Raw genomic sequence first — 18,860 nt, 5'->3', positions numbered from 1 at the left:
GAGAGAGTAGTCGTCTGGGGCAGAAAGCAGAAGCTATGACTAAATTAAGGATTAAAATGTCCAGTGGGGCGGTGACTTGGATCTGTGCTGCGAATGAGTCCTCTGTTTTTCATGGAAACAAGTAGTGGCTGTGGAAATCTTAGAGGGTAAAAAAAGGACTCATCCAGAGGAGTCTTTAGTGGGAAAAGAAAAGGTAGTTAATTGCTGGTGTGAGGCCAGCACAAGAGACGTCACTCTCCACTTGAGTATGTCAGGAGGAAGTCAGAATCTTGAACCATCAGTGCCACTTTGAGGAATATGGGGATCTGCAGAAGCTCTGAAACTGACCCAAAAAAACTGAGGGTACACCCTCTAGGTCTGTCCCAAGGATTAGTCCTATTCTGGTCCCCATGATTTCCACCCTTGGGTCACGTTCCCAGCAGGGTTTGTGAGCCTCTAAAATCAAAGCAAAACTCTGGTCCCAACAATTTCACTTGTGCTCTGTCCCCAGCAAAGCTGGGAAGTACACACATCTGAGTTCAACTCAGAGACCCGGTTCCATTCAAGGGTTTTCTCACCTACAATTGGCTTAGACTAATAGGACAGAGAACTTACATTCTCTGAGATGCATTAAATCTGAGAGAGATCTGAAGGAGACCAGTTTGGGGTTAAGATTTGCCCTTGGATAATCCAAATCCAAATAATTCAGGTAAGGAGAGTTCATAGTGGACAGGCATAATTAGATGACTGTATTTGCAGGAGTGGTACACATAAAGCATGTTGTCAAGAAATCAATTCTGATTATAATTGCATTTTGGTGTCCTTAAAGATACCGTTGTCCAGTGGGTTCAACACAGAGGGAAGCTGAGCTACTCCACAGCAGCCTTCTGTTAATTATCTCCAAAAGGAAATGAGTTCACAAACAGGAAATCAGCCTCCAAGGTACATTAGAGACAGAGCCCCTGTGAGTCCCCAAGGCTGGGCACTCAGAACCCTCACTCCTCCCTGCACTTTTGCTCCAATGGGCATGTCCCCAAGGGATCAAATGGCTGAGCCCAGAGGGTCCTCATCTCTGAAAGGCCTTTGTCACTTACATCTGAAATAAATGAATCGTTGGTTCTGTAGAAATTAGAAGATGCATATTTTTATTCAACTTTACCAGAACAAACTATTGGTTATTTTTCCAGTGCATAAACTAACTGTGAAAATATCCTTAAGCTGGCAAGCACTGGGAAGAATATTATAAAATGAATAAAATCAGTTTTGAAAATTGCATGGAGCTGAAATATGGTGAGTGATGATGTTGACCAAATGGAACTACCTTCGACAGTAGTTAAGAGGGTGAGTACTTTGCTCCCCAGTAAGTCTGGGCAGTCTAAAACCAGTCAATATGGTTTCAGATGCTTTTCCAGACTATTAGCTTTAGAGTAGTACTGCCTCTGAGATATATAGATATTTATCAAGGGAAATTATTTTATAGGCAATTCATCTAGAAAGAAAACCAGGGCATTTCAAACTTACTAGAGACTCAAAGCAAAACTCTTTGAAAACAATCCATTTAACAACCAACCATAGTCACATCTTTTGTTTCTTTGTCCCTTGGAGACACCTTAACCTTTTCTATAATGTCAGAAACAAACGATTATGACTTTAAATGGGGAATAACCAGCTGGGGAAAATGAAGTTGTTCAAAGACTACACATCTTGAGGCTGCATACAAATACACACAAATATGGCAGCACAGGTCACCGATCTGGATGGTCACGATCACATCTTCCTACAGTCTCACTGGGGCCATGCTGAATTTTCCTTAACATCTTGCTTTGTCTGGCTCTCGATGTGTTAACATTGCTCTTTTTTCTGGCAGCATTTTCTTGAGAGTCTGCTTGGCTGTATTTAGACTTTAGATTCAGTGAAGATTCTGCTATGTCTATTATCTTGGGGGTAAGCAAATCATATCCTTTCTTTCTTCAGCTGGGAGGGTATCAGCTACCTCTACAGAGCCCTCCCAGCTCCCAAGTGTCAGAGGTGAGATCTGGAATCAAGAGTACCTATCTTAGTGTTTTAACCCCCTTCCCTGTAGGGCTACCCAGGAGAGTTAAAAGCAGCACAGATAAGATAAAGCACTTACATTTGACAACAGCAAAGGGCACGAGGCAAGTATAGCAGGCCCTCAAGAAACACTAAGTTGGAGATGCTATGCCATTTCTTCACTGAAATCTCCCATTAACAGATGAGACTGAAATCTGTCTGACTTCATACACAGCCAGTCGTCCTGTGAGCTCAGATCTGTTCCTTGCCATGTGCCGAGCTACATGACAAGATCATCCCACAAACCCCACACGCTCTGCCCTATGGGGAGACCCTTTTCAATAATTCAGTCAGCAGGAGCCAAGTATCTAAGGCAGAAAGTTTAAGAAACAAAATAAAGCTACAGAGAAGACTTTCCATTTCTTTTCTCTGACTTAAATTTTCTACTTGGAAAATGGACATAATTTCTGTTTTTCTTTGACACTGACTAATTTTCACTAAAATTAGTGGACAGCACTTTCTTTTATTTATAAGGCAGTCTGGCATCTTAAAATCCAAGAGGGGTGGCCAAAAGTTTTAAATGACTGATGTTCTATGGCTGTGCTTCATGAAGCATTAGTGGGGCTGATAAAGCATCCATGGTAAGAAAAGTTAAAATTCTATTTTCTCTTTTAAGAAGTCCAAAACAGCAAGGAACTTGAAAGATTATTTTTCTTTGGCACTGTGGCACATTCTACATGCAGGCAGGCAGTAGAGCTTAGAAATGAAGAGCCTGGGCCCTCCCCGAAGTCAGCCGGATCTTACCTTAGCTCCCCACAAGTTTGGGGAAGTTACTTAATGTAGTACACTCAACCACAGTAGTTACGTTTCCTCACTTGTAAAATGGGTAGAATGATACCACGTACCTCAGAGGGCTGCTGCAGGATAGATTAAAAGGTGGGCTGCTTTAAACTGCAGAGCAGACTGTCAGTGAGCCCCCTTTTTTATGTGCTGCTTAGGCAAATGACAATTTGTTTGCCTTTGCTGAGTCAGGTAAGGAAGAATTTAGGAAGAGATGCCCCCAAAGACATCACCCTGGGACTGTTTTCTAAGAAAACATATGCGCATAATCTTGATCATTCTAATAATTACCCTCGGATATACTGACTCAGAGAAGGACTTGCTATGCTATTAGAATCTCTCATTTTCTAATACCTGGATCTCGGCTTTGCATTTCTATTTTTCAATCCTTACGAACGAGGTCAGAAATCAAGGCAATTTGACATAACATATGGAAGCAAGGTTAGTTAACTAGGCTGAAGTTTCAGACGGGCAAGATATTTTTTAGGTGGCTGGAGAAAAAAAATAGTAATACAGGTTTCTGTTGGGAGGGGATTATCAAGAGGGTTTAATAGAAAAAATCACAATGTACATTGGGATGTACATTCAAATGAAATCAGTTTGAAAAACTAGTCGAGACCAAGTGACCCGCATCTGGTCACAGTCCATGGCGTGCCTGAAGTGGCAATCCAGGACTTCTCACTGAGTTCAGAGACACAGGTACCATTCCATGATCTGCTGGTTGTCAGACGGGTGGTTTGTGCATCTGACCACCTTTGGAAACAGGGAGGCTTTCATCAGGAACACTATACCTCCTGGGACTTTCATGAGTATTGTCACAGAATCCCAGGCCTTCACTCATCCATCCTCCATTCACTGAACAAAGATTCACTGAGTGCCTACTATGTGCCAGATATTGTGGTGGATGCTAAGATATTAGAATTCTGTAACTTTCAAGGATAAGTTAGCAATAAATAATTCAGTGCTTACTACACAATAAAATGTCAAGATAAATTAAAGACTAGAGTTAAATTCTGATATTATTATTTGTGAGTAAGCATGTGTGGGGGTATGTGCTTAATGCTTAATTTAATAAGCAATGCAAAGGCATGGAGCATGGAGCTGAAGCTCTGCAAAGCACACCTCCACCACTGCTATTTATCTAATGAATACTCCTGGGCACTCTTTAAATTGAAAGATGGTTCATTAGATTTGTGCATCTGCCCTTCTCAGCAATCTGTTGTGTTTCTGATGAAGGCAGGAAAAAACAAGAACATATTTTCGTGTATGTTATGAGTCACTCAGCTTCCAATGATTACAAAGCCATAAAAAGCTCAGGATGCCTAATTTCAGGAAAACAATTTGTCTAAATCATTCCCTTTCCATTCCTATCAAGTTCTCTTCTCACTCACCTTAGCGATCTCAAGTACTAGCCCTTAAAAAAAAAGATAACCAATCCCCTAATACATTATCTTCAAGCTATAAAAATAAGTAAATTTTTAAGATATCAAAAAATGGGTCTCTTCAAAAATGGTTCGAAAACCACCTTTGTCTTGATGTTTTCTCCACTTGTTCTAATCAAGGCAATCACTACCCGCTCTGGGTTCCTCTCCTGCGTTATACATTTATCTACTGCAATCTGCTCGAAGAGCTGGTTAAATTGTAGTATCTGCTGTGTTCATGTAAACAAGCTCTTCGAAAGCAAAGAAAACATCGTAACAACAAAAAACTCCGTCCCTGTCTCAGCACCTGCTACGTAAGAGATGTTGATAAAAGTGCTAAACTGACGAGATCAAAGGTAGGTATCCTAAAGGGGAACTTAAACTATGAAAACATAAACTCATGTATTTTCCACCCCCCAGCAAACATTCACGCAAGGCCTCCTAGGTACCGACACTGTGAAAGGCACATGAGTGGTGACGAGACACAAACATGGCTATGAGTGTGCCCCTGCTCTCAGAGAACTCACTCACAACCAGGGCAGGCAGACACTCCCTGCTCGTCAGAGGCCAAGTGTGACAATCCTATAGAGATGCTCTCTGAAGGGGACATCTATTTTCAGACAGTGCTCTGAAGAGAAATAGCCATATTCTTGGGAGGGGATTTGGAAAGGTCCTTTCACTTATCTTATGAAGAAAGTTGATACACAAAAAGAATTTTTAACATTCTATTTAGTGGATTCTTTACAGAAATCATAGTCTTGGGCAAAGAAATGGCCAAGATATCCAGGTTCATCATTCACTACCTCCAAGAGCGGCCTTTGTTTGCCTGGTAAAACTGCGAGTGGAGAGAGCTAACTGACACCTTTAGCCTTGGTCCCTGTCCTCCATTCCCTACAGAATTTGGCAGATATGTCCTAAAATGCAGGACTGGAATTTAGCATTTAGTATTTATTCTGGAATTTATTTCTAGTGGGCTGGAAATTCAAGTGGTCAAGATAGTGGGGAAGATGTGTAAGACTAAAACGCAGTCTTGTTAAATCGACCTAGGAAAAACACGGGTTAAAGATGTTTGTACAAGATGTTGGCTGATTCACACAAAGATCTGGCTTTTAGCGCTGCTGCAGGGCTCGTCTCTGCTGAGAAACAGAGCAAGAGGATGAAACGACCCTTGTCTTAAAGGTGCTGAACAAGATACACTAATAAATAACTAAAATACAGTGATAGAAGTGCCACAGAGGTAGCAATAAGCTACCCCGGCAGCCCATAAGAGACAGTGATCAACTCTGCCTCAAGTATGAGAAAACAATCATGCTTAATCATTTCTGATAGCAAAAGAGGAGTTCTCATGTGTGATTCACTGGATACTTCTCAAATTAGCTGATTTACAGATGATAAAGAGAAAAATCATTTATTCAACAAACATTCAATTGCCTACCTTGTACAAGAAATGGCTGGGTTGCTATTATTGAACTGTATACATTTACATTTAAATATGTATATCCTAATATCCCCGTATATTTGTTATTGGTCAATTAAAATGTAAAAATCCAGTTTCCAGAGATTCTGCTGCTCCAAAAGTGTGGCATATGCCTAGTCCCTGAAAGACGCAGCAGCAAAACGTTCTGCTTCCTCCCCAGTGGACAAGTCGAAGACAACTGTGATACAACGCTACGCTCACTGATGCCGGATCACTTTAATGTTGCCATGACAAAGAAAACTGCAAAGCCCCAAGCAGCTTTGAAAAAAAATGGAAAAATGCCTACACAGATCTCAGTGGTGTCAGATTCTCTAATGCTCTGTTCAGATGCATCCTCAAGCCTCAAAGGACTGACGCTTTTCGTCAGTTTTTAGCATTTTGTGTGGAATAAATGTTTTCTTCTACATTTATTGGTAAAAACGACTGGCTGGCTTTTGAGAACCTAACTTCCTGCCAGACCCTGTCATGGTTCAATACTGCTAAAACCCTATACATGGATTTTTGTTTATTCTGCGGACACATGGAAAAACACTCATCCATAACATCTGGACTGTCTTCAAGAAGCCTCCACGGATGCTGTGAGCAGCCGTTCATTTCTACATAGAAGAAATGAGACAAGATTCTGCTTCCGGTTTTATGAGGCGCATCTACCAATAAGGGTAGCAAACGAAGTTTATCACACTTTAAAATTCTTTTCAGAAGCATCTATTGTACAATTACCCTCTCCACTCAGAGCCCACACCGTACAATGTTATCCTACCTGCTGAGCTGGATTTATCTGAGCTTCTGATCAATACCTACCAGCAAGGTGAGGCTGTGTTCCGGCAGCATCCCGTACTGTTGAACGAGCTTCTCCCGGGTCACGCTGGGGAGCTCAGGGAGCTGCTCTCGAATCTGGTCGATATTGATCACTTGCTGTGGGTCTGCGTTGGCAGGCAGAGACGCTGAGTCGTAGAGTACCAGAGGCGGAAGGTTGGGTTCAGGAATAAACCTGGCCAGAAAGGAGACAGGGCCTGACTCTGAAGTATTTAGTTTAATAAGAAAAATACCCTATTATCAATATGAAAGTTTCTGTGTTTAGAGGCCATATTACTTGCAAATATTTTCTAATGTCTTACAATATCGATTCTCTGTTTTCCAGGAGCTAGCCTTTGCACAAGTGTAAACTATAGCTTGAAACTCCAAAGCTGCCACTCTGTGCTTATGAACTAGTGATGGATGAAAAAGGCACAACATAGGGCTCATGACACACTATGATGCATAATTGTGGATAAAGTATGTATTTCTAAAGATATGGGCTGGAAAAAGTAGGACCAAATGAGAACAATTTACTTATCAGGGAGGAAGATGACTTCCCCCATTTTTAAGTTCCACTATTTTTAGCAGAATTTGTGTAATAAATTGAAAGTCAAATAAGAAAACATTCTTTCTTGAGAAGAAGAAATGAATGGATTTTGCCTAAATAAAATGTAGAAGCTAGTTGGGGAGGGAGAAAGGGATGAAAAAGCAGAGTACAGATTTTTAGAGCAGTGAAATTATTCTGTATGACACTGTAATGGTGGATATATGTCATTATATATTTATCAGAGCCCACAGAATGTATGGCATAAACAGTGAACCCTAATGTAAACTACAAACTTTAGTTAATAATAAGGTGTCAACTTCCGTTAATCGTAACAAAAGTACCACGCTATCCACTAATGTCAGATGTTATTACGGGAAATCAAGGGTCGCAGGGGGAGTACATGTTATATACCAAGGAACTCTCTGTAATTCCCTCTCAATTCTGCTGGAAGCCTAAAGCTGCAATAAAAAAAATAAAGTCGGTTAATTTTCGCCACTGCAAATAATCTTATTAACTCATTTCCTGTTTAGAAAAAAAAGTGCAGCTTGCTGTTAGCATTAATTTAATTTTACATAAACATACTCTTTGAGGCAGAAGCAAATTGACTGGTTTTCAATGTGAAAATAAAATATAAAAACTTCTTGGAGTTACTTTTAAACAGAACTTGTCTCTAATCTTAATGTAACAGAAATGCACACATAAATCAGAATCATCAAATGAATCTTCGGCTAGCAACTATTTGAGAACAATGTTAACATCACACATAGGAATGCTATGTTTTTCAAGATTCGACATTGTTAAGTGATCAAGAATTACTATATTTTGTAAATGGAAATACCACTACTAAAAACAGAATGGTATAAATAGAATGATGCCACTTGTTTCCAAAGACTATTGCTATACAATAGTGACGCCAAAATAATAACAAAAGTGAGATATTTTGTGGCAAATTTAGGGGGTAGGGTTAGGATTGTGATCCGCGAGTTATCTGTGTAAACGTAGCAGCGCAAGTGCCACCGGCGAGTATTCTGGGCACAGACGGGAAATGGGTTAAACAAAGATGTCCTGCTCTCCGTTTTATTCCAGCATCACTCGTTTTTCTCTCCTTATATTTGTTAGAGGCTTATGTAGAAGCAGGACAATGCAGAACAAACAGTGGCTCCGAGGTAATAGATTAGAAGTGTGAGCAACCCACCACCTCGACGCTAAATCTATGCTACGAATCAGTCTGACTTCTGAAGGTAAGAGGGATCAAAGCGGGGCTCCCCGAATCCCATCTACTAACCTGAGGGATAGAGCTGAAGACACCAACCAAACTAAAAGCCTCCTCTATGCTTAGTGAGAAAGCAGCACAAACAGAGTCAACACTGGAGGACAAAGATGTTCTTGGGAAGAACGGACTGTACCTAGAAGATCACAATTAAAAAAATCTTGACTCTGACAGACACCATGAGAGGAATCCTTGAGGTGAAGTTCACGCTAAGGGTTTACGAGTTGCTGCTTTCCCACATCACGATGCTACACTTGTTCCTCATTGACAGCAACAGCTACACTTACATCATCTCGCACTTCACAAAGGAGAGATGGGCTCATCTCAACAACTTTAACACATTAAAATTTCAATCTTGGCAATCTGCTAAATTCCATGGGGAAAAAAATGAAAGGATGCAGTTTCCTTAAGCCTGTCCTTATCATTTGCTTTATTTCTGGATCTCATATTAAGTCTAACTTGTTTATCAATTAATAGCATGACTTGAGGCATGAAGAGAAATGCCATGAACACACACATTTCTTCTCAAGAAACTTCATTTACTGAATTTGTAACTGAATGTAAGAATAGGAACAGGATAGGCTCCATCCTCAAATGCCATCCTCTTAGCTCAATTACAACAACTGTCACACAGAGGAGTGAACAAGTGTCTTCCAACAGTTGAATCCTGTCTAACAAGAGGCTACCGAATCAAGAACATATTTTTTCTCTCAGTCTAGATTTTCCACCATGCAGCAATAACAAAAAGTGGTTTCTAAAAACTATCCGGGATCATCAGGTTGATCTGTAAGTAGATTTGAAATATGCCCCAACCCCAAATATATAATGCTATTTTGACAAGAGAAGTAATCACCTGTAGTCTTGTTTTCCTTCTTTGTCTCTCATTGGCACGGTGCACCTATGAAAGTTAAATAAGAGCATTAAACGAACATCGCATGTAGCACTGGCTAGCACACATGCAGAGAGGAGATTCCTTACCAATAAGAGACACGAGCAAATGCAAGCTCATCAGTGTTCCTTGGGAGACACTTTGTGACTACATTAAAAAATATTTAAAAAATAAATGTTCAGAATGCTAATTAAAAAAAAAGAAATTGTTTCAATGATTCCAGCTTTTAACTAGCTTTAACTCTAGGCTTTTGAGCTTTGTTCAGTCTTCTGCTAAGAGTAAAAAATCTTTAAAACTCTTAGAAAATTAGAGTCAAAGTTACCTAAACAAGAAAAAGCACCTCCACAACCAGCTCTAAACTTCCTTCTGCCTCTAGCTTAAACTGGTAGAGCTTAAATCTGATGGAATTTAAGGAAGTAAAAGTTCTTGCCGCAAAGCAGGTAATCTGGAAGCAAGAGAAGGGCCAGGACCTAAGAGTAAGCACTATGTTTAAGTCTGGTTCAGTTTAAATCTCTTACCAGCCCTACAGGGTATATTATATCCTTGTAGGGGACAGCATTTTCCAAATTTTACTAACAAGGAAACAGAAGTACAGAGAAGCTAAGTACCTTCTTCAAGGTCACATGGCTGGTCTGTGGTGAACTCAGCCTGGAACCTCACCCAGCTATACTCAAGATGCAAACTCACCCCAGCTTGTAATCGAATGAGCGAGTTTCATTCAGAATTTCACCTCCATTCTCAAGTTCATTGATTTGCCTCTGAATTTCATAGTCTAAGAGAAAAATATAGTAGTTTAGTATATTTTTGATTCATCTAGTCAAGCAATAATCAGAAATGTTTTTCAATCTTTAAGTAAAAAGAATAATCAAGACAGTTGTTTAAAATAATTCTTTCCTATATAGTACTCCCTCCTTATCCGCGGTTCCACTGTCTGGTTTATCTGTATTCAACCACAGTCTGAAAATTTTAAATTTCCTCAAAGACGTTGTCTGCTCCTGACATTCAACTACTGCCATTATCATGGCTCGATGACCCAGGATCACTAGAAGCAGTTGATTCTCCTTCTGACAGTATCCTCAGAAGGTCAACAGTAGCCTAATACTACATCGCCATGCCTATGTCATTCACTTCACTTCATCTCAACACTTAGCGATTTTATTATCGCATGTCATCTCAAGAACGAGAACGGTAAACACAGTATAATACGATATTTTGTGTGAGAGACATTTTCATAACTTTTATTACAGTATATTATAATTATTCTATTATTAGTTATTATTGTTAATCTCTTTCTGTACCTAATTTCTAAAATGAACTTTATCACAGGTATGTGTGTATAGGAAAAAACATATTATCTATAGGGTTCTGTGGTTTCAGGCATCCATCCACAGGGGTCTTGAAACATATACCCCATGGATAAGGGGGGACTACTGTACACTGTATTTTCTTCTTGCTGCCATCATAGAATAATAATAATGATGCTGTAAAGGGTCTTTTAGGAAGCACTATTCCCTCCTTTTTTGAGAAAACTTGGGTTCAGAGAGATTAAGTGACCTAGTAAGATTATACAACTTGGCAGAAAGGCTGGGCCCACTACCAAGGCTGAGTGACTCGAGATCTAGGATTGCTGCCTACCAGGAGTTCTTATCCTGGGATCAATGACTGGGCTCCAAGTGGTTTTGGTATCTCCTGAAATTATATACAAGATGTGGGTGTGTACAGATGCACATTTTTTGGATAGAGGGTCCAGAATTTTGATTATATTTTCAAAAGGATCTATGACCCCAACATGATTAAGAACCACTGCTTTCTGAAACATTCCCTCCTCATCAAACAAGGCAGGCTGTGGTAATCAAAACAGCCATGACTGCTAAGCTTCTTTATGGAAACAGTTCTGGCCTGCCCCCAACTCCCCGCCCTGCCACACTACCTTCCCTTGCCTGAATCCAAACTCTTATCTCTGCTGCTAAGCAGCAGCAACATCAAAGATGTCAGTTTTTGCTCAACTCTCCCACTGTGATGCTCTCTGATTGACATGAGATGATGGCTAAAAGACCCAAAGGAGGTAGAAAAATGGGGCGGGGCGGGGGGTCAGGAACTAAAGACTTGGTGAATTAAGCCCATAACAGTAAAGTGTTGGTTCTTCCAGTCTGAACAGACCACAGGGAGAATTCTGTCTCAGACTGCTGTTCTGAAGGGTACGTCAGGACAACAGAAGGTTAGGGACAGTCAAAAAAACTGGCAAGGGTCTCCTTTATCACTCATTATAGATTTATCTACCTAAAATATGGCTGTCTTTTTTTTTTTTAAGGTCACTGTCACCATCTCTTAGAATGAGTCCCAGTACTTACTACCCACAAGGTGAAGTAGAACTTTCTTCCATTCGTTGCAAGCTTTCCCTTCACAAACTGGGATTATAAAGGGTTTTCTCTCACCCATACCTTTCATGGCTTCAGAAGCATGTATTGTGTCTCCTTTTAGAGATGGAAGTACGTCTTCATGTGGGAAGTCCCACTCCTTCTTCCTCCATAAGTTTCCCCTTGACCATTTTAATGCTCTTTTTTTCTGAAAATTTGCAGACTCGGAGTGCCTTCATTGAGGCTGGTTGACATTTCAGGTTAAAATAATAAGGTTTTATACAAGACTAGACAATCTTTTCTGTATTTTAATTCTTTTCTTGACAAGACCCAAGACTCTACTCAACATTTGGGCTAGAGCAATGCATTCAGCTGTCTTGTTCTCTGTGCATCCTTGAGAGGGTGCGCTTTAAATCACCCACCCTTCTTTTTTCCTCTCAAGATATCTTTGGTTTTAAAAAATATTTTTATTCTTCTGAAATGTCTTCCCCTCAGATTCATAGTCATCCACATTCTATGGGACTGCCCCAGATGTTTATCTTGCTCAATCGTTCTATTTTAATTATTAGTATACACTTGTTGACAGTGAAATACCCACAGCACGTCTTGCTAAAATAATATCAAGATTTGGTTACATAGGCACATGCAATCTATTAGTAAAAACTAGAAAAATACATTGACCAATAAGATCAAATTATGGCCAATAGCTAATGAATATATAAAACTTTACAAAGTTTTATATATTCAAAGTTTTATATATTCATTAGCTATTGGCCATAATTTCGGACTGGGCAGAAAGCATGTGATAAATAAAAAATCAGAGCTGTACTATATTGCAGACTCCCTATAAAGAGGTGGAGTCTATTTCTCCTCCCTTTGAATCTGCTTTTAATTCAATCTGCTTTGAACAGAATGTGTTGGAACAAACATTGTGTAACTTCTAGAGCTGAGGACTCCAGAGGCCTTGAGGCTTCTGCCTTCATCCTCCTGGAATCTCTCACTGCCATAGAAGGCCCAGGCTAGGCAAGTGAATGAACAAAGACCATGTGGATAGACAAGGCTAGCAGACATCCAGCACCGAGGCCCCAACACATGAGTGAGGACATCTTATACCCTCTGTTTCAGCTGAGCTGCCAGCTTCCACAGCCACATGAATGAGCTGAGGCAGGACCAGTAGAAAAACCACCCGATCCACAGAATTGTGAAACCTGAAATGGTTATTGTACAAGTAGCTAAGGTTTGGGGTGGCTTGTTACACAGCAATAGATAACTGACACAAAGAGGTACATTATGAGTAACAGCTGACATTTACCTATGGCTTTGGCCAAGAACCTGGCGCTGTTGAGATTCTTTACTTCAGTCCGAACGCCCAAAGGCTCCCCAGGGTGATGCACAGATATATTAGCATCCACTCTCAACTGGCCCTCTGGAAGGAGAGAAAAAAGACAATTCTTTAGAAATCCTGAGACAACATGGTCTTTTTAAGGAGAATGAGTGTCCAGGCAAGTGACATCTAACTCTACTTGCTGTTTAGTTATAGCAACTTAACTTTAGAGATGGTACAGTTAGTTCTGAAGTAGACGGCTGCTACTTCTGTCCACTTAAGAGAATTCCAGTCCTGAGGCATCCAAAGTGTATAGGGGTGTATATGTGTATTTGTGTGTATGTTCTGTGCACATGCAGAAGAGAGGAGAAATTCTGGATAGACCAGCTGAAGAAATCTCATTTCACTTGTGTCAAATAAGAAAAACAACACTGTTAAAAAGAGATTCACTCTGCAGTTTTATTCTGAAGTTTTTTCAAAGAGCTGGAGCTGGGGTGGCAGGAAGGCCTCAGAAATGACTACCCGACAACTGACCCTACACTGCTGTCCAGTGGAACGTGGATTTCCAACAGCAGTTCTGAAAGATTTATAAGAGAATCCTTGAGAATCTACAGCTCAAGGGCAAGAGCCAGAAACCTGGGCATTTATTTCCCTTCCTCTAGGTACTGTGATGATCTCTTCCTGCCACAAACAGGACTCTGAACCCTTCCCGACTACTGAGGATGTGCTGCAGCAGACAGAGCTGTTATGAAGGGGAGAGTCTGTCCCCATCCGGGGAGGCCGCTTCAGATTGGGAGTGATAACCCCTAAGGAAGCAGGTGGTTTAGACTAACTTGGAGAGGACTGAGAGGCTCCCGGGGCGGGGGGAGGGGGGAACCCCAAGACACATAGAGAGATGAAGGTAAGAAATACTCAGATTTTACACTCTACAAAGTATAGCTCAAATTCTCTGTTCTCCAATCTCATTTACAATATTTAAAACAGTACAGGATGAGAAGATAAAATGCTGGAATTTTATTTTCCTAAGCAGATTTTTAAATTAAAAAATCTGCCAAACCTAATGTTCTGATCGGCTGAATAAAGACATTAATTTCCCCAGATTCCACAGCAAAAGCATATTTAAATAATAAAGTGACATAAGTTAATTCCATGACAAGAAAGGAGACCCTCGGAACTGGTTTCTGTCTTTCCCCCAGTGCTGTGCTGTGGGGCTCAATGTCCAAGCTTGAGACCAATGGCTGGCCGCTGCTTGCCCTGCTTGCCACTAATTCCCTCAGGAAAAGGGCTCACCTCACCCGCTCTGGGACTGCAACCCCACCCGTGACAGCCAGGGAGAAGGTGCCCTTCAGTTCGGAAATTACCCTATGTCTCTAGTGCTGACATCTTGACACTTTTGAGGAACCCTGTAGCCCCTTTCTTGACAATCTGTGCTTACACACATCTCAAATCCCAGATACTCCTGACATCCTCAGATGTTTGATCTAGGGACTCTAAGTCATCATCTGCTTCTCCGTTTTCTTTGTTTCTTATATCCAAACTGAAAAGCAGATCCTACCAGTTCTTCCCTCCAAATATACCCCGTACCTGTCAGTTCCTCTCCATTTCCACTGCTGCCACCCTTGCCCGAGGACTTGGAACTCCAGGCCCAGGCTACAGAACCGCATCCTGACCTTTGCCACAGCAGCCCCTCCCTGTCCTGCCACCCACGATGCTGCTCCGACTTTCACCCTGCCACAATGTGGTTTTCGTCGCTATCGTCGCAGTGCCTGCTCACGTGGAGAGCCAGCTCCTAGTGGATCGTCTCGTCTCCCCTGCTTGATGTTCAAGGGCCCTCATCTGGTCTTGGTTGACACGACCCACATTTTCTCACTAAGCACTCCATGAGAAAGCTCCTCTATACGCTCTCCATACCCTCTCTTCATCAGTGTTACTGTCCCTAAACCAACCTCTGCTTATCCTTCCTTCAAGGTCCCACCTTCTCTCTCCTAAAAACCCTCATCGAAAGGCTAGTCTCCACTAGTGGCACCTCTGAACTATTAGAATATACATAATCCATAGCACAGAATCTAGCATGTCTACAGTCTATTTTGAATTAATCTTATCTTTAAGACCAGAATGGAAAGCCCTTGAGGATTGGGCCCAGATTTTAAATCGCACACCTCTTGCCTTCCCAAGGACATGTTGGTCATCTCCTCTCTCCCATATTAGTCATTAATCTCTTTTTAGCATTAATTCTGATATAAACAAACGCGATAGTATTTCTCATTTAAAAAACTAAACCAAAAATCTACTCCGTTGAACCCAATTCTTTCTAGCAGTAATCCAGCTATTGTTCCTCTGCTTCCCTTTTCAGCAAATCCTCTCAAACCATGTTGTTTGCTGCACATGTTGTCTTCATGATCTCACCTCCCATTTACTCCTAAACTTGCTTTATCTTGGCTTCTGTCCTCACCTCTCAAAAAATGCCTCGTCAAAGTCACCAACAACCTCCAGTTGCCAACACCAACAGAGACTGGACACAGTCTACCTTCACCTATGGGACACTTCAGCAGCATGTGACACACGAACTAATCCTTTCCTTCTTACCTCCCTCTCTCAGCTTCTATGACCTTACACTCTTCTGGTTTCCTTCCTACCTCCCTGGACACGCTACTTCCGTTTCATTTGCTGGCACTTTCTTTCCCATCCAAACTCAAGACTGTCTTCTTTACTTACTCTCTCTCTGCATGGTTTAGATGCCATGTATGTGTTGATAACGCCTTAATTTTTTTTTCTTGACTAGACCTTTTTCATTTGCTGGCACTTTCTTTCCCATCCAAACTCGAGACTGTCTTCTTTACTTACTCTCTCTGCACGGTTTAGATGCCATGTATGTGTTGATAACTCCTTAATTTTTTTTTCTTGACTAGACCTCTACTCTGAGCTCCACACTGACCTCCAATGTCTACCTGACACCTCTGCTTGGAGGTCTCCAAGGTATCCCAATGGCTTCAAGTAAATCCTGATTTACATCCTTACAAAGCCATTTTTGTCTTCATCTTCCTAATTTCGGTAAAGAGCAACCACTACCAAGCTCCTCAAGCTTCTTTGAAGGCATCCTCGATTCCTTCCTGCCCCCGACCTCCCCGCCAGCCCGTTAACAAATCCTGTTATTTCTTGAATCTACCCATCTTGAGATCTCCGTCTTCACTGACACCAGCCCTGTCTACAACAGTGTCAGTTTCCATCTGAAGTACTGCAGAAGCTTCATAACTGGTCTCCTTGCTTCACCTCTCACCCATTTGAAATCTACTTTGAACGAAGCAGCCAGAGTGGTTTTCTAAAACATTACACAGACTATGTTATTCCCTTGCTCAAAAGCCCTTCAATGACTTCCCACTGCACTTGGAATGAAACCCCACTGCTTACCATCATCAGTAACCTATCCCATGCCTACCTTTTCAGTCCTACCTGATGCCACATTCCCCTGCTCATTAGGCTTTCCCTGTGGTGGCCTTCTGTTACCTTTGTTAACTCCCAGCATATTCTACGCTTTCACCTATCTCAGACTTTGCCTTATCGGTTCCCTAGAATGCTTAACCCCTAGGGCTACTATGCTGGCTCCTCCGGGCTATTCTTCAGGTCTCAAATAAATGTCACCTCCTCTGAGAGGCCTTCACTTTCCAATGTTATTCTTTTATGTGGCACCCTATTTCCTAATGCACTTATCACTTCAACTGTTTTTGTTTTATTTGTTACTGTATTTTTCTCCCTCATGAACATAAGCTCTATGGAGCAGGAACGATGTTTTTTCATTGCTATATTCAGAATCCAGATCTGGGTCTGGCACGTGGTCATTGGTCAATAAATTAATGAGCCAAAACTCGTGTTATTTTCCTGAGCAATGAGTAAGCAGACTGGTTACTGCTTCACAGTAAGTTCCCGAGATGTTCTAAAGTTCTGTCTGCACTGGACTAATTAATGGTGGGAATCATCGGAAAGGCCCGTTCAGCTCAAAGGAAAATGTCCAAAGTAGGTATGCTGCGTGAGCCCCACTCAACTGAGTCTCAATGCTCAGAGACAACTTGGCTGGAACTCAGGGAACCCTGAATGAGACCATACTTGCTTTTAAAAACAAAACCATCTTTCATAATTTCGGATTCTAATTTGGAAAAGGAATAAAAGCATGAATTTCAGTCTCTCCCAAAGAAGACCATACTACACAATGTCTGAGAGGAATTATTCAGTACCTTGAGGTGTCGAGAGTTCTCTAGCCTGGATTCAAATACAGTATCGAACACTAACAAAAGACATTCTATCCAGTGAAGACAAAATACCTTTTAAACAAATTAAGTTAAATTGCCTCTAGCACACAAAAGCCTCGCCAAGTCTGGTTTTCTTCAATGCATTCTGCAACACTGAGGGAGGGCCTTCATCCACACGTCATGAGAATGTTATCAAGCTCAATTTCTACCCTCTAGGAGTAGAAATTTATAACAGCAAAGCGAAAGAACTATACCACTGAGCAGAGTGGTATGGTGTGGTTATATATTTTTTTTTCTAAAACACATTCACACATCAGAAAGATAACATCAGGACAGAAAACTGTTTCTGTAAACAGCAGGAGCCTGAGGATTTAGTGAGAAGGTCTGTTAAGCTATCTCATTCTGATCACTGAATATTCTCCAGAACTTAAATAACAAGGTTTGGCAAAAAGTGACCAAATTTTTTATCAAACATATTTCACAAAGCATATTCATCCAACATGAGCAGCAATTCTATAAAAGTAATACTACTTATTATTGTTAAAAATCCCTAAGATTTACTGAGCACAGGCTACTTGCCAGGACCTGTGATAAGTTTTATATATATTATCATATATTCCCTAGAATATTGCTTTATTGGCAAATCCACTTAGACATCCCTCAGGCATTTCAAACTTGACATATCCAAAATGGAAACCTAGGTTTTCTCCCACAAAGCCACTCCTCTCCCGTCTTCTGTCTCAGTAAACAGGGCACCATCCAGCTGTCCCAACTCCACTGAAGACTTACATGACTTCTTTTCCTCCTTGGTTTCTTTTTTCTTTTCCCTTTCCATACACAACTATTTGGGGACTTGATTTGTAAGTATGAAAAGGGAGGCTCAGAGAAGTCAAACACTTTGCCCAGGTTCCTACAGCCGGAAGTGGCAGGACAGGATTCCAAGCCAGGCACGGGACCTCAGTGCCCTCAGCACCCACGTGCCACCAAACTCTCTCTCAAAGTTGTTATCTATGGCGGTTATGACACTCTTGTGGCCGCCAGTAGGAAGCAATGTGACCCCGTGCTTAAAGGGCTCCCGGAGTCAGACACACCTGGGCTCAAATCCCAGGTCAGTCACTTCTTACGGGCTTTAGGCAAATAACCTCCCTAAACCTCAGTTTCCCCCACCTGTACATCAGGCACGATAAACCTCTCTCTCAAGAATGTCGTAAAGTTTACATGAGACGATAAATTAATTTAAAAAAATGCTTTGTCAACCGATGGGCATATGCTAAATGTTCAGACTGGCAGATATTACTATCATTGAAACATTCTGTATGTCTACATCGATATGTGTTCAGCTCAACGGAATGCTTTAAGGTTCCCCACAGAGGCACATGTTCCGAGAAGGAAATGGCTCTCGGAACCCAGGCTGAGAGGTCTACGCTCATCAGCAAAACTACCACCAGGAAGTCACTGAACAGCAGCTCCAAGGAATTAAGAGGCATTCCAAAAGCACTATGGGGGTCCACTGTTCTTCGTGGCATGGCCCTCAGTCCCCAGGCTGGTCTCCAGTGCCTACGCAGTGGTCTTATGGTGATGGGACAGAAGAATGAGCAAAGGGGTCAGGGCTGATAAAATGCTTACGGCACCAAAAAAAAAAAAAAAAAAAAAGCGGGCCCCCGGCAGATCACAGGCGCGCCT

General features: G+C 41.4%; 1 protein-coding gene across 2 annotated transcripts in view; it reads right to left on the bottom strand.

Moving 5' to 3' along the window:
• Positions 1 to 18,860, bottom strand: part of GATB (glutamyl-tRNA amidotransferase subunit B) — a 74,062-nt gene that overhangs the window by 23,037 nt on the left and 32,165 nt on the right. For both annotated transcript variants that reach the window (XM_025042774.1, XM_006906263.3), the window contains 4 exons: positions 12,922 to 13,035; positions 9,940 to 10,024; positions 9,217 to 9,261; positions 6,550 to 6,739 (listed from right to left, as the gene is read on the bottom strand). In XM_025042774.1, the coding sequence (XP_024898542.1) occupies positions 6,550 to 6,739; positions 9,217 to 9,261; positions 9,940 to 10,024; positions 12,922 to 13,035 (434 nt within the window). The remainder of the gene's footprint in view (positions 1 to 6,549; positions 6,740 to 9,216; positions 9,262 to 9,939; positions 10,025 to 12,921; positions 13,036 to 18,860) is intronic.

This window comes from Pteropus alecto, unplaced genomic scaffold (genome assembly GCF_000325575.1).
Source record: "Pteropus alecto unplaced genomic scaffold, ASM32557v1 scaffold50, whole genome shotgun sequence".
NCBI lineage: Eukaryota > Metazoa > Chordata > Mammalia > Chiroptera > Pteropodidae > Pteropus > Pteropus alecto.
Note: the sequence above shows the minus strand (reverse complement) of the source record. Positions and strands in the feature narration are given on the sequence as shown.